The 14,432-nt window shown below is 42.7% G+C and overlaps 1 protein-coding gene across 7 annotated transcripts in view; it reads right to left on the bottom strand.

The window, feature by feature from the left end:
• Window positions 1-14,432, bottom strand: part of MYO9A (myosin IXA) — a 455,456-nt gene that overhangs the window by 59,101 nt on the left and 381,923 nt on the right. For all 7 annotated transcript variants that reach the window (XM_034783136.1, XM_034783134.1, XM_034783141.1 and 4 more), the window contains 2 exons: window positions 5,151-5,294; window positions 3,654-3,693 (listed from right to left, as the gene is read on the bottom strand). In XM_034783136.1, coding sequence (XP_034639027.1) covers window positions 3,654-3,693; window positions 5,151-5,294 — 184 coding nt within the window. The remainder of the gene's footprint in view (window positions 1-3,653; window positions 3,694-5,150; window positions 5,295-14,432) is intronic.

The following is a 14,432-nucleotide window of genomic DNA, read 5'->3' as shown; positions in this document are numbered from 1 at the left end:
CTATGGCCTGATTTCTCCCACTGTATCCCCACTCCCGCTATTCCATAGGGCTCCCCTTAGGGTACCGACCCTATACAATGCCCCCTGCAAATATGAAGGGAACAATTCACAACTGGGAATTTTTACAGTAGCCACTAGGCTGGTTACTGTACAGACTATATATAAAGTCCCTGCTCCAAAGAGCTTACAATCGAAACATTCACATAACATGGCAGGTTTGTGTAGACCACAAGGAAAGGGTTGTGGGAGGGGGCTGATGAGTGACAGTCATAGGAGCATGTTGCTTTGTAGATTTGCTCCTGTATGTGCATAATTTTCAGGACTCTTTGATGCTCCAAGTTAGCAAAAGCTTAGAAGAGTCTATTTAGGTTTAATGCATGCTTTGTGTTCATATATGGTATGATGCTGGCAGACCAGGTGCCATCTCATGCGAAGGACCCCATGTCTCAACTGAACACTGAGAACTACAGAGCTGGAATCAGTCTGATCAACCGTGTTAGTATTATTAAAATAGGCATTAGGATTCTCAGAAAGTGTTTAGACCTTATTGAATGCTTGTGACTTGCTGCATGCATTAATCTGACTTAAAACATCTGTATCCCATATTGTAAGGTTATACATAAACATTTGTATTGTGAGCCTCTGTGACTATGTAAATCACCAGACAGTAGAGAGACATTAACTAGTGTGAAGTGCTAGTCTCCAACAGAAGTTGTTACGTCTGACCAACAAGAAAGGCCCATCGTCACCAGATGGACTATGGTGGGACATTAAAGAGGACAAAAGCTTTTGGTACTCTGCTCTCCCTTCCCGCCCCATGAAGATGAGTCATGCAAATGGATTCCTCCGTCAGCTGAGTTCACAGACCACGGCACATGAGAGAAGGGACTAAAACCCCCTAACAAGGAGGAACTGGACCTCTATGCTGTTTGGACTTTGGGGGGCAAGGTTTTCTAGGCATAAGCAACAGAACCCCAGTTAGCCCTAAAGGACATATAAAGCTTATTATAGCTTATTATAGAATATTCTATTACCTTTTGAAACTTAAGATTGCAACTCATTTGTGTGAAGGTTTACCTGCTTTAACTGTGAAAATAACATTTCATTTTTTAATAAATCTGTATATAATTTGTTATGGGATTGGCTTCAAGCGTTCTTTGTGAGATGTAAGATGCAATTAACCTGGGGTAAGTGATTGGTCTTTGGGAACTGGGAGTAACCTGAATATTGCTGTGATTCTTGGTGTAAGAGACCATCTATCACAAAGGTACGCTCACCTGAGTGGAGAGACAGATCAGGCTACCCAAGGGCCTGTTTTACTCCATGTTAAGGCTGTTACAGTGCCTGAGGAGTTTACACTTAATAACTGGTTGGTGAAATCTAAGTATAAAGCTCAAAACCAATTTGGCATTTGTGCCCTGGCTCATATCAGTCTGCCTTGCAGTTGGTACTCATGCTCCTGAGCCGCTGCAGGACAGTATGGCATATAGCGAGAGTAAAGCATTATTAAAAATTAAGAATTATAATCAGTATAATTTAGTAGCTAATTCAAGGCGTAAAATTCCAACAATTGTGTTGTAGTTAAAGCACCTTTCTAGCCTTTTTGGGTTATGTGCTCCAACTTGCTTTGCTCCAGCTTGATAAATGAAATCCTCCATTGGCATGTACACTGTACTGCACAATCTGATGGTCTGCTGAGATTACATATTATATTGCCAATAGGCAATGGGGACAGGCTACTAAACCTACAATGCTCAGCTTACTCAACTCAGACAGCACAGCTTTGCCTTCTGCAGTAGCCAGACTCTCTTACTAGAATAGAGATGCAGCCCCCATGTGCCTGGGAAGTTGCTAATGGGTTCTGTAACTAGGTAAAGTTTGGGTGCTCTGTCTACCCCTCAATACACAGCTATCTCTTGCATCTGCAGATAAACTGAAACATGCACACCGCAAGGACTTTTAACTTTCACCAATTATCTTAAGGAGGTATTAATCACAAAGTATAATTATGACCAGTGCAAAATGTATTACATGCATACAGCAAATGAGCTTGTGTTGTGCACTTAGACATAACTAGCAAGCCTTGGTTTCATTCATTTGAATAGGAAATTGTTGATGGAAGACATGAGTTTTCCCCTAGTTTTGACAGATTGAGAGAGAGAGAAAGAAACCCTCAAATGACTTTTTTGTTTGCTTGAAATACACAAGTAAAAAAAAAAATTAGTGGATTTTAGTTGGAGTGAGTTAATTTAGTTAGAGATGAAAAAAAATAGTTCAAGTCCATCCCCTTGAAGTATACTGTCCCCAAACCAAAAATTTAATGGATACTTCAATTAACTCAATTTGCTAACCACCTATGCTTATTTAGTTATAATGTGTGATGCAAAAGAGCAGCATCAGTACAAATTTTTCCTTTGTTCCTCTAGGAGAACCAGCACTTGATTATTTGTTCTCTGCCTTTTAATGCGCAAATATGGATTGCCCTCCTCAAGTTACAGCACTCACACTGCTGCTTCTGATAAGATCTCTGCATCAGAATACTGCCCTATCACATTCTAACTCAGCCCTTGCCATCAGAAAAAGTCTGCTCTCTCTCCATATTATTACTGAGTACCATGCATTTTATGAATGGAGACTGCTCACTATACAGAATGATACTTGCTTGGTTTGTGATTTGGTCTACTAGCCATTTGAGATGAAGTGAAACCATTTAATTCCACAATATGTCTAGAATAAGAAGTCAACAAAATGAAAGAAGTCTTTTTTCTATTTAAAAATCATGCACTCTCAAAAGTATTCCATGCTTACATTTTGTTGTTCATTTTTAATTAAATGTAATTCTTATTGGAAGGCACACAGCACAAACCAGACATTCTTTAATCAAAGCAGTGTCAATAATGACCACAAAATGCTATAATTATGCCAATGATAGACAGTGGATCTCTTCTCATCTTATGCCATCAGGCACAGTAAGTACTGCCAGAAAATAAAGGAAACAGCAGGAATGTTTAAAATGCACTTTAAATAGAATGGATGTTACCAATATAATACAGCACTCTAATATTGTAATTAACTAATTGTAAACATTTTCCTAGGAAAGGAAATCTCCACCATGAAGGTAGATGGCCTGAAAAGTGCTCTGTATATATCAAGTACGAAAATTTTTGAGTGATCCCTGGACATTTCTTTCAGTTTAGAGACGTAAATTGAAGTGGGGCCAGCAAACAAACATGCAGACCTCCCTCAACCCATGTGACGATATTTTCTCTGTTGGCTTTCTTTTAACTTCACAAAATGAAGGTTAAAAAATAATAGCTAGCAGCATCTGAGCAGGAAGGAATCCAGTGACTGCTCAGTTCTCTTCCAGGACAAATGAACACTACTGTCTGTGAGAACTCTGCTAACTTTCATTGCGATAAAATAAAGAATAACCTCAAACAGATCAGGCTGGAGTTGATTTGCACAGCTTTCATATTACAACAGCAACTTGGTAAACCACACTTCAGAGATGAACAATTCACTTTGAATCGGCCCCCCTCAAATTGACAAAGTATACATTAAACACAAATTAACATTTAATGGCAGTGCATACAGTATATGTGCTGCCTTATATACTCCAGGAACAAGAGAGGTAAACGTGTTTGTTCACTAACCTTTGGGAGATTGGGTTTGGCTTTGAAGTTCTTGTTTCTCCTGTGGAAACAATAAAAGGGCCATATTAAGACAGACATAAGGTTACATAATGGGATTATGTATTTACTGCTGAGTTGTCATTTTAACCCTCTCATGGCAGAAGCTGAGATTTCCCATTAGGAAGACCCAATATCTTTGGCATCAATGCCAATAGCCAAAATACCCACGTCAGAAAGAATTGACACTATCTGAGATTGTACAAATTGAGTAGAAAAACCATATTTAGTAGAATGGATACACATGAGTAAATGAAAAAGACACTTCAAACCACCTATAGCAATGTTTTCCTGTAAGCTGCATAATAGCCAATGTGTGTCTGTGAGAGAGGATGGGATAAAAGGGAAGGTGAATCCATTCAAAAATTTGGATTGTTACAGATCGTGAGTAATGGGGTAGTTGGTTGTGAAGAACAGCAAGAGGGGATCTGTAGGGAACAGATTCACCCATCTGCTTTAACATACCACACGTAGTATCATAGAATCATAGAATATCAGTGTTGGAAGGGACCTCAGGAGGTCATCTAGTCCAACCCCCTGCTCAAACCAGGACCAATTCCCAACTAAATCATCCCAACCAGGGCTTTGTCAAGCCTGACCTTAAAAACCTCTAAGGAAGGAGATTCCACCACCTCCCTAGGTAACCCATTCCAGTGCTTCACCACCCTCCTAGTGAAAAAGTTTTTCCTAATATCCAACCTAAACCTCCCTAACTGCAACTTGAGACCATTACTCCTTGTTCTGTCATCAGGTGTCACTGAGAACTGTCTAGATCCATCCTCTTTGGAACCCCCTTTCAGGTAGTTGAAAGCAGCTATCAAATCCCCCCTCATTCTTCTCTTCTGCAGACTAAACAATCCCAGTTCCCTCAGCCTCTCCTCATAAGTCATGTGCTCCAGCCTCCTAATCATTTTTGTTGCCCTCCGCTGGACTCTTTCCAATTTTTCCACATCCTTCTTGTAGTGTGGGGCCCAAAACTGTGGGTACCTTACCTCTGGCTAGTCTGGCAGCCTCTTCTGAAACCTATGATGAAGTTGTACTATAAATCAACAACATGGGTTAAGAAAGGGCCACCCCAGCCTCTCAAATTGAAGTAGATCATCTCCACGTCTTGTTTCAGTGACCCACTTAGTGGAAGCCTCTTCCCTCTAGTGTCACTATATAGCACCACTGTCATATCACTTGACCTTAGCACTTCTTACCCCTTCCCTATTCTTATCACTACAAATGTAGGCCTGCTCTTCCAATGGGAAGAGACCACAGTGGAGAGAAGAGATGCTATCAACCCGGAATACTAAGAGATTGAACTAATCATGTTTATAGTATATTTATACAATATATCCAAGCCTTGGAACATCCAAGTGCACTTGGAACTCAGACTTTTTGGACTAGCATTGTTATTACCCACGCAGCTCAGCACACTCTAGGAATGAGGCCAAAATCCACGCCTTTTGTACTAACATGAGAATGCCATGGGCCCTCTCCAGCAGCTTGCTGTTGGTCGAATTAACAAATATCCCATCTTTGTCTAGGAAGGAGCTAGGACTAGAGAGTCGGCCTTGTCGGATTCCCATCCTGCCAGTCCAGCCAACTCCATAGGTATCGCTGTAATGAGAGACAGGTCAGTCACAATGTGCATTTTAAAAACACATCTAATACCTGGTTCTTGAACAAAAGAAGGCTTCAAAAATAGTTATTACAATTGCTGAAAGATTCTAAATTAACAGACTATAAAATCGTGTGATTAGAAAACACCAATCGCCAATTTTCCCCTTCACCAATCATTCACCACACAAGTTCACAGTACCATACACAAAACCTAGACATCATCTAAGTCACCTACATGTATTTTAAAGTATTTTTAGAATAAAATATTTACTTGGGTGAGCAGGAGCACAATAGCCTATAGTTCTTTCATTCACAAAGTGATACTTCTGATCAGTAGATAATTATATATCCCTAGAAGCACTTTGGTTAAAAGCTTAGAACTCAGCTTAGTTCTCTGTTACTGAGAATGATATAGTTTAAGACTTTTGGTGATGGCACAAAAATCAGAGTTTAGTGTGGTGTCCCATGTTTCACAGTCATTTCAGTCATGGAAGATGAAGGAGAAGAAAGCAAAATGCCTAAGAACATCTTGGGGAAAGGAGGTGCCATGAATTCAAGACCTTAACCTCAACATGGCCAGTCTGTCACAAAGAGAAGCACCAAACTGCAACTGGTCTAACCTGGCAAACAAAGGATTGCCTATCCAATTTTTCCTGCTCGTTACAGAGCAGAAAATGTTCCAGAAAAATGTTCTACTGCCAGACATATGTGCCCTTAAGGTTCTGGAGAACATGACCTAAAGTCTCTCCCCTTTAAATGAGTGGCAATCAGGTATTATTATGTTTGGATGTTGACTGCAACTGTTGAGCTTTCTTGCTAAGGAGGAACGAAAACCAATGAAGTGCCACATCAAAAGGGTAATTAGAGAAGAAAGTAGAGTGGTGTCAGTTGCCTCATCCCCCAAGCCCTGAAGCCCCACAGCTTGGGCTATGGAGCAATATGCCACCAAACTACTGAATACAATTGCCTTGTCATCAAATCATGGTTCCTTTAAAGCCAGCCACTAGTTTCCGTCACAGAGATTTTTGAGGCATATACTTTCTAAAGAAAGAACAACTTCTCAAAAGACTGAATCACAGCAGAATCAATTCTGGCCTGGGAGCCATGACTCATTCTTTGAGCAGTGTGTATAATTTACGAACAGCCTAAGACAGAGAGGGTTTAACCTTCAGTTGCTCCCAGAATTCCATCTTCTGTGCCTTCACAGATGGGCCCTCAGCCTTAACAAGTCTCCCAATTGCTGGACAGTGTCCTGGGAAAGATCCAAAGTGCAGGATCTTGAGCTGAGTGATGCCTCCACTCAGAGGCAAGTTACTTGGACTGATCTGGGCAAGAAAGGAGCTGGCATATCCAGCTCTAATGAGTAATCCCTACTCCCCTTCCCATCAAAATTGCTTGAAAGAGCCCATGTTCTGCTCTTGACCACTTTGTGATAGGAGAGGTTAGTGGGGCCTCTTTTGGGTATGCAGTGAGAGCACCTCACAGCAAGTGCCAGAAGAGGTTGGTGGTGAGTGGAAATATTGAATGGATACTAGTGGGAGGGGTAGATAGATGAATGCATCTGGCAGCAGCAATTGGACCTGTATGCAAAGAGATCACCTCTCAGTGCTGCTGTCTATTTCCTACAGGTTTTGTTCAGAAGCTTGCCAGAATGGGATTTACCCAAGGAAGAGTGCATGGTTCCTAGCTGTCGGGGGAGGAGTGGTCTACCTGAGAGGAACTCTTGGATTCACTGGCTGCAATGCATCCTTTCCAGGCCCTGGCTGGAGAAGGTGAGCCTGGCAAATCCTTATGCTACTACAAAAACACGGATCCAGGCAGGAGGATGACCTAGATGGGTGGGGAAATCAGACCAGAATTGAGAATGGGCACCCTCTTCCCCTTGAAAGGAGACCCACTATACTGAAGCTGATAATCACAGAATATCAGGGTTGGAAGGGACCTCAGCAGGTCATCTAGTCCAACCCCCTGCTCAAAGACAGATTTTTACCCCTATTCCCTAAATGGCCCCCTCAAGGATTGAACTCACAACCCTGAGTTTGGCAGGCCAATGCTCAAACCACTGAGCTATCCCTTCCCCCTCGAGCTAGCCCTTCCCCCCAGACATGGGGAATTTGAGATGGAAAACAGAATGGGGGGTGACTGGAAGGGCCACTGGAGAAGGGAGCCAAAACCATCTTAGGGCTTGTCTAGATGAACGGTTCGTGCTTGGCAAGCTGAGATGCAAATATACAGAGCACTAGCCTGCTGCCACTAACTGTTCATGTGGACCCAGCTAACGCACACTAAAAGCTCCCTAGTGTGCACAGAGCTGTCCATCACTGTATGGAGTCCAGGATCAACAGAGGGAGGAGACCAACCTATCAAGGGAGTGAAGAGTTGGACTGTAAACTTTGCTGAGCCACACTTTAAGAGGACAAAGGTACAGCCTGACAAATCGAATCAAACTGCATGCATATGACATGCGTCCCAAAAGCCTCAGGCACAACTGTCATGGAAGGTTGAGACTGCAGACTGAGACGAAAACGACAAATTGTCTGAAAACGGTCAGTTGGCAAAAACACTCTCAAACTTGTAGAGACTATTAGGGCCCCATGAACTCAATTTTTTCTAAGTGGGAACCAATGTTGACATCCCAGTGTTTAGGATGAGACCCAGACAGTTGAACAAGCACAGCATAAAGCATACATGAGAAAGAGCCTCTTCTTTGGACCTGCTCCTTAGTAACCAGTGGTCCAGATATAGGAAGACATGGATTCCCTTCTTGAGGTATGCTGTCATTTTGTAAAAACCCACAGGACAGACACACTGAAAGTAAGGATGTGTACTGAAAATGGTGGTTCACCATGATGAACCAGAAGACTCTTCTGTGGCTTGGGAGAATCGCCACATGAAAATAAGCATCCTAAAATTCTAGACCAGCAAACCAGTCATTCTGAGTCTACAAGGGGAGGACAGCCAATAGGGTGACCATTCGGAACCTCATATATCTGATATATTTGTTGAGCCTGTGCGGGGTAGCCCTAAAATCCTTGAAGGAGTGCAAATTTTCATCAGGTTTGTCCAAAAAAGCACCCAACCATTGAAGAGCAAGTCCTCTATAGCCTGCTGCATGTTGGAAGCAATGCCCATATTTTGTAGCTAGGATGCCCTCTTCACTGGCACCACTGAGGCCTTCACTCTGCCTGAAGTATATGCCACAACAAGCAGAGACTGCAGTGATGTCTTGGCAGCCAAGCAATGTTTGGTAATAAACCTCTGAAATTCCACCTTGGAGGCTTCGGGCAGCTGTTCCATAAATTTAGACATAGCCATCCAATTTGCAAAGTTGTATCTGGACAACAGTGCTGGCTTGTTTGCCATTCACATTTGCAGGGAAGAGGTGGTGTAGATCTTTCTATCCATTAAGTCAATCCATTTAGAGTCTTTGTCCTTAATAGCAGACTTAAATCTGAAGGTGCAACCAGGGAACTGGGGGTCGGGTGGGAGTAAAACACCTCAAATCCCTGCATTTGGACAAAGTAGCATTTTTCCAAATGCTTTGCCATAGGTGGCACCAAAGCTGGTGTTCTCCAAAGAACATTTGCATGCTCCAGTAGCGCATCATTAATGGAGAGAGCCACTTTCTCTGGGGCAAAAGGCTTCAGGATGTTTATGGGTGTTCTCCTGCAGGAGCTCTGCCTGGATGCCCAGGGTAATAGCCACACATCACAAAAGGTCCTGGTAGGCCTTGAAAGCCTCAGACACTGAAGGAGGAACCAGGCACTGATGAATTGTCCAGGGACAATGAAGAGGCCATTAGCTGCACCAATAACGGGTCCCAGTCCAGAACAGTTGGACCTGGATGGGACAGCTCCAGAAGCTCCGGAAGGGGAAGAACAACCGATGTTTGAGTTTGGGGCGGGTCAACAGCCTCAGTCACCGATATGCCCAGTGATTTCATCTTAGAGCGGGATGAGGACAGCAACATCCGTGATCAAGGACTGTGCCAAGGGGGTCGCTGGGCATGAGGGTAAGGCACTGGTGGCCAGTAGGCACCAGGCCAGGGGCCCCTGTTCCTTCTGAGGGAAGAGGGCCAATCTCAGTACTGATACTACTCCATGAACAGTCCTGGATACAGGTCAGGTGATGGAGAGCGGGAGGAGGAACCCGAACTGGATGGCAAGGAATCTTGGGTTTCAGAGGATAAAGGTGGAGTTAGCCCTGAAGGTATGAACAACTGGTTTGACTCATCTGTTTCCCACAGCAAGGAAGGGACCAGTGTTAAAATGGCACAGCCAGCACTGAATATGCCTAAGTCATCTCCGGTGCTGGGAGCAGTGTCAGTACTGAAGTCAGAAGTGGTACAGATGCTGCCAATGGTGCTGAGATGGAGGGCAGGGAAAGCTGCCACAGTAATATCAGTGCTGCAAAGTGCAGCAGTGCAGAGGAGTCTCCCACTGCTGAGGAGGTCCTTTGTGCCGAGCCTGGCAATGGCCTCACTTCCACAGTCTGCAGCAAGGGATTATCAGGATGCGGTGCCGACAGACCAGAAGGTTCAGAAGCCCATCCAAGCAGCAAGATTGAGGATGCTATAGTCCTTGTGAAGTCCTGGACCAAGGGAGAGCTAGGTATGGAAAGGCAGAGGAGGTCCACTGCCACCTGATATGTTACTGGTGCAGAAAAATAGCCAGTGCTGGCATTACCCTCACTGGTACTGGACTCAATGGACGCCCCAGGGCTGGAACCAGAGTCAACAATACTGGGTTTCCCACACCTCTACCCGGTGTGGGGGAGTGGTTGGAAGGACCTGCTCCATCCCGGATGCCGACAATAGCTGTACTCTTCATGGAGGAGAAAGAAGAGTCTCCACAAGGACAGGAGTGGCCTCGACTAGTCTTATGAGAACTTTTCCTCAGTGTACTCAATGAGGAGTGGGTTCTTCACCTCTTCAGAGAAGCGCCAGTTCCAGAGCACAAGCCAATACCACTCACTGAGGTCAATGGCAGCCTCCAATCCGACGGAGGCGTCAGTGCCAAAACAGGCCTGGTGGCAGGAAGAAGTAACTGAGGGGAGGTGGAGGTGGTGCTACCTCAAATAGCCAGGGAGGGGCTATGGTCCTGATGTGGAAGCGCCACCTCCTATGGGTACTGCTAGGCAAAATTCTCCAGTTCTGTTGTGCTGGGTGTGCACACACCTATGTGGAATACATGGCTGAATCTACTCAAAGAAGAAACTAAAATTTCCAGGGAGTTTTTAAAAAGATTTGATGGGAATTTTAATATTCTGGGATTATATTTTCTAGGGTGAAAACATATTAACAATAGCATTAACACCAGCAACCTCTGTCAATTGGGGGTTAATGATTTCACAAAGCAAAACAGACTGTTTTAAGAGAGTGATCTACAGCTGTTCTTTTCACATTTCTTAAACCATTAATGAACATAAAACAGTTTCTGTTGAACTGAAAATAAAGCCACCCTGACAGACTTTGGTTAGAGATATCATGTTTTTAATTATTTAGTGGCTGCTTCAGGCTGTTTTCGGACATGCTGCCTTGCTTCTGCTTTAGTGAAGCCTTTTTTCCTCTAGCTGCCATAGTACTCAAGTGGAAACCACAAAACCACTTCTTTGGAGGAGAGTTGAAGGATGTGGATTCATCAGAAAGCTCCTCTGCAGCTACTTCTTGCATGATGTCATTGCTTAGATTTGCATTCAAAATAATGTCTCAGGCTACGTTGCAGGGCTCAATCCATATGGTAATACACTCTATTTAAGAGGAAACTCCTGGCTTTAATTTAACCCCAGAAAAATGTTTAATGTATCATTAAGTATCAGAAAGCACTGACATGAAAATCTGAATGGTTGTTTTAAGTTTGTACATCTTAGTTAAAAACAGATTTCTAATTAATCATGTTACACTTCCCCCCCCCCCCCCGAGTACAGTGTTTGATTTATAATAGTGTTTGGTAGATCATTATCTTTACTTTTGTAGACAGTTTTGTATGTGGTAATTGTTAAAATTATATTAAAAACCTGTACAACTTAATTAAAATTTATAAAATTAATGAAATAATAGACATTTGTCTTCAACATAAAATCAAATGCATATTTAGGCTTGGAAGAATTCTATTTTTATTTCCATTCATAAGTGCGACAGATAATAACGATGTTTATTTTTAAGCAGTTTTTTATTTTAATCTATTTAAATTTTTACAGTTGGGGAAATTATAGATAAGGTCAAACATTTATTTAATGAGAGTAGATGCTGAGATTCAGAAAGATAAAGTTTTATAAGCTGTTAAAACAATTTGTCAGCAACACATGAAAATATACAAAGTAAATATCCTTACACCCAGTTTTTAATATGCATTCAGTAGTACTTTTGTAATGAGCCTAATTCAAAAATCTAAATTGCAATATTTTGACTTTAATAAAAGTGGTTTTTTCCTACTTTGCCTATCTGAAAATTTTGATCATTATACATGGACATATTTTTGTCAGTCTGTGTGTGTATGGTGAAACTGACATTTACCAATAATTACCAGTAAAAATCTAATCCTTACAAGCCTATGCATATTCAGTCATTGCATTTTGGATTTAAACACCTTATGAGATGTTGAATGGGTGTTTTGTATTGTTTTTTACTTTTGGGGTTATTGGGGACAGAAAATATTTAATGGCTCAGTAGTTTAATATGCATTGTGGAACCACAGATTGTGACTACTTAAGACACAGTACTGGGATAGAGAGGCATGCACTAATTATGATACCTTGAATAAATGCATTCTTGGCTAGTCACTGAACAAATTCTAGCACTGTTAATAAAGCAATATTAGGACTCTTACAGGCAGCTTTGTTACTAATGGATGAAAAAGTTATTGGGACACAAGGCTTGCCTTCACTACGGGGGTAAGCCGACCTAAGTTACGCTACTCCAGCTACTGGTCGACGTAGTTTAGGTCAACGTACCCCGGTGTCTTCATGGTGCTGAATCGACGGAAGACGCTCTCTGGTTGACTTCCCTTACTCTTCTTGGAGAGCTGGAGTACTGGGGTCAACCAGAGAGCACTCTGCCATCGATTTAGTGGGTCTTCACTAGACCCACTAAATTTATCCCTGCTGAATCGATTGCAGCAATGTCAATCTCCCTGGAGTGGAGACCAGCCCACAACCTTTGTGGATGAAGGAAAGAAGAAAAGTGGGAGTGGATGACAATATAATAGTCACTACCCCTTTTATCTTGAAGTCTTGGGTTGAAATGTCTTTTAGGGCAAATGGTCTCACAGTAGGGCTCTTTTCAAACTTTCACACATACTGGTATGGTTGACAGTCTTTGGTCATGACTGGAGTAACTGATGGTGGTGCAGGTCAGGCTTCAGATGTATGGGTAAAACTAAGTGCAGAGCCAAATTCACCATATACACTATGTGGCAGAGCTCTGACCTTGTCTCCATGGGTCCTGCGCTTCTAGGCGGTATATGCTAGCCTCAGTGGCTCTCTGTGACCTTCCACATAGCCCTTCTCTCTCCCTAGGGCCAGGGTTACAGTCTACTGAGCCCTTTTCATCATAAGCCAGCAAGGAAGTTGGTGAGAAAATTCCCACAGTCTCTGTTGTCCCTAGGGCTTGTTTTAGAACAGTTTAGCCTCCTGTCCTGACAGGGGCCTGACTTCCCCTCCCAGGAGATGTTCCTGTAGTGGTGGGTTGGGGGGAACCCAGACGCGCCCTCTACTCCGGGTTCCGGCCCAGGGACCCTAATGGTAGCAGCTGTTGGCAGCCAACCTTTCACTGCCAGAGTTGCTACATTTCCCTGGGCACTTCCCCACAGCATTCCTGCTTCTCCCTTACCTTAGGGCTCCCTTATCAATAACTTGAGGGTGTCTTCATTAATCAGTCCTTCAGCCGCACTTCCTCTCCTCTGGCTCCCTGGCTCTCCTCTGCCTGACTGGAGTGAGCCCTTTTTATAGTATCAAAGGGGCCTTAATTAGAGTTAGGTCGTCACATTAGCTTAATGGCCTCACCTGACTCTTTGCAGGTTAATTGGAGTCAGGTGTTCTATTAACCTGGAGTAGCTCCTGCTCTGGTCAGTCAGGGAACAGAAAACTGTTAATCCAGTGGCCAATATATCTGCCTTCTGCTATTCTGCTGTACCCAACAGGCCTGGGTCGATCACAAATATTTATAGCCAATGACACCAGTCTCTACGTTAACGGCCAGATTTTGGCACCCTTGTTTACACCGAGTAGTACGTTACTCCTCTTAAAATGTCACTGACTTCAAAAGACAAGGGGGAGAAACTTTTAAGTAGCCTTGCATTCGGAAGGATCCAGACCCCTGGGAAAATTATATATAAGGATCACTCAACCATCAATGAAATGTCATCACCTCTGACCTGTAACATAGCTGCTGTTTCACAAGAGTTTATGGAGGCAAGTGGAGAATAAACACTACAGGTGTGGAGAAAAATGGAATCTTTTTGTATTAGCTGGTCCAGAGCCAAGTGAAAAGATGGAACATTTTCTGATCAACTCTAACCCTAACAATATTGCAAAATTGATTTTGAACCAAATGCAAAACCTGAGCAAAGCTAGGATAACATCTTCTGTAAGGTTTCTCCTGACATGAGTTTTTTTTTAATGGAGTGTTTGTTTGGTACTGGGATGAAGGTGACATTTGTTATTATGTGTTTTTAAAATTATGATTATTTCTTAAATAAAGTTAGAGAAAATATTCAGGCATTCAAAAGTTTACATGTTCCACCAAGTCTGATGTGTTTCACTTTAATTTTTCTAAGTGTTAGCTCTTATCCTGTTATCCTGGGTTCTTTGACTTTCAGGGAATTTATCTGCTGTTTTGTTTTGATCCAAATTAATGCAGTTGAGCATATGACTGCAAGTAGCAAAGAACAAAAAGGTCCATGTTTTTTGTTCCCTTTCCTCCTCCGATGGAGGAGTATGGATTTCAGTGCAATTACACGGCACACACATCAATTACACATCATACCACGTACAGTAAATGTACTATGATTGGAGTTAAACTGGTTAGAGCTGGATCAGTTATAGTACTAGTAGAAAAGGTTAAGGAAATAAAAAGTCTGCTATAGAGACAGCCAGAGTAGTCACTTCACACAACAGAATGGGATTACTTTTCAAGAA

Source organism: Trachemys scripta, chromosome 10 (genome assembly GCF_013100865.1).
Source record: "Trachemys scripta elegans isolate TJP31775 chromosome 10, CAS_Tse_1.0, whole genome shotgun sequence".
In the NCBI taxonomy this organism is placed as follows: domain Eukaryota; kingdom Metazoa; phylum Chordata; order Testudines; family Emydidae; genus Trachemys; species Trachemys scripta.
The sequence above is the reverse complement of the archived record's forward strand: the minus strand, read 5'-3'. Positions and strand labels throughout refer to the sequence as shown.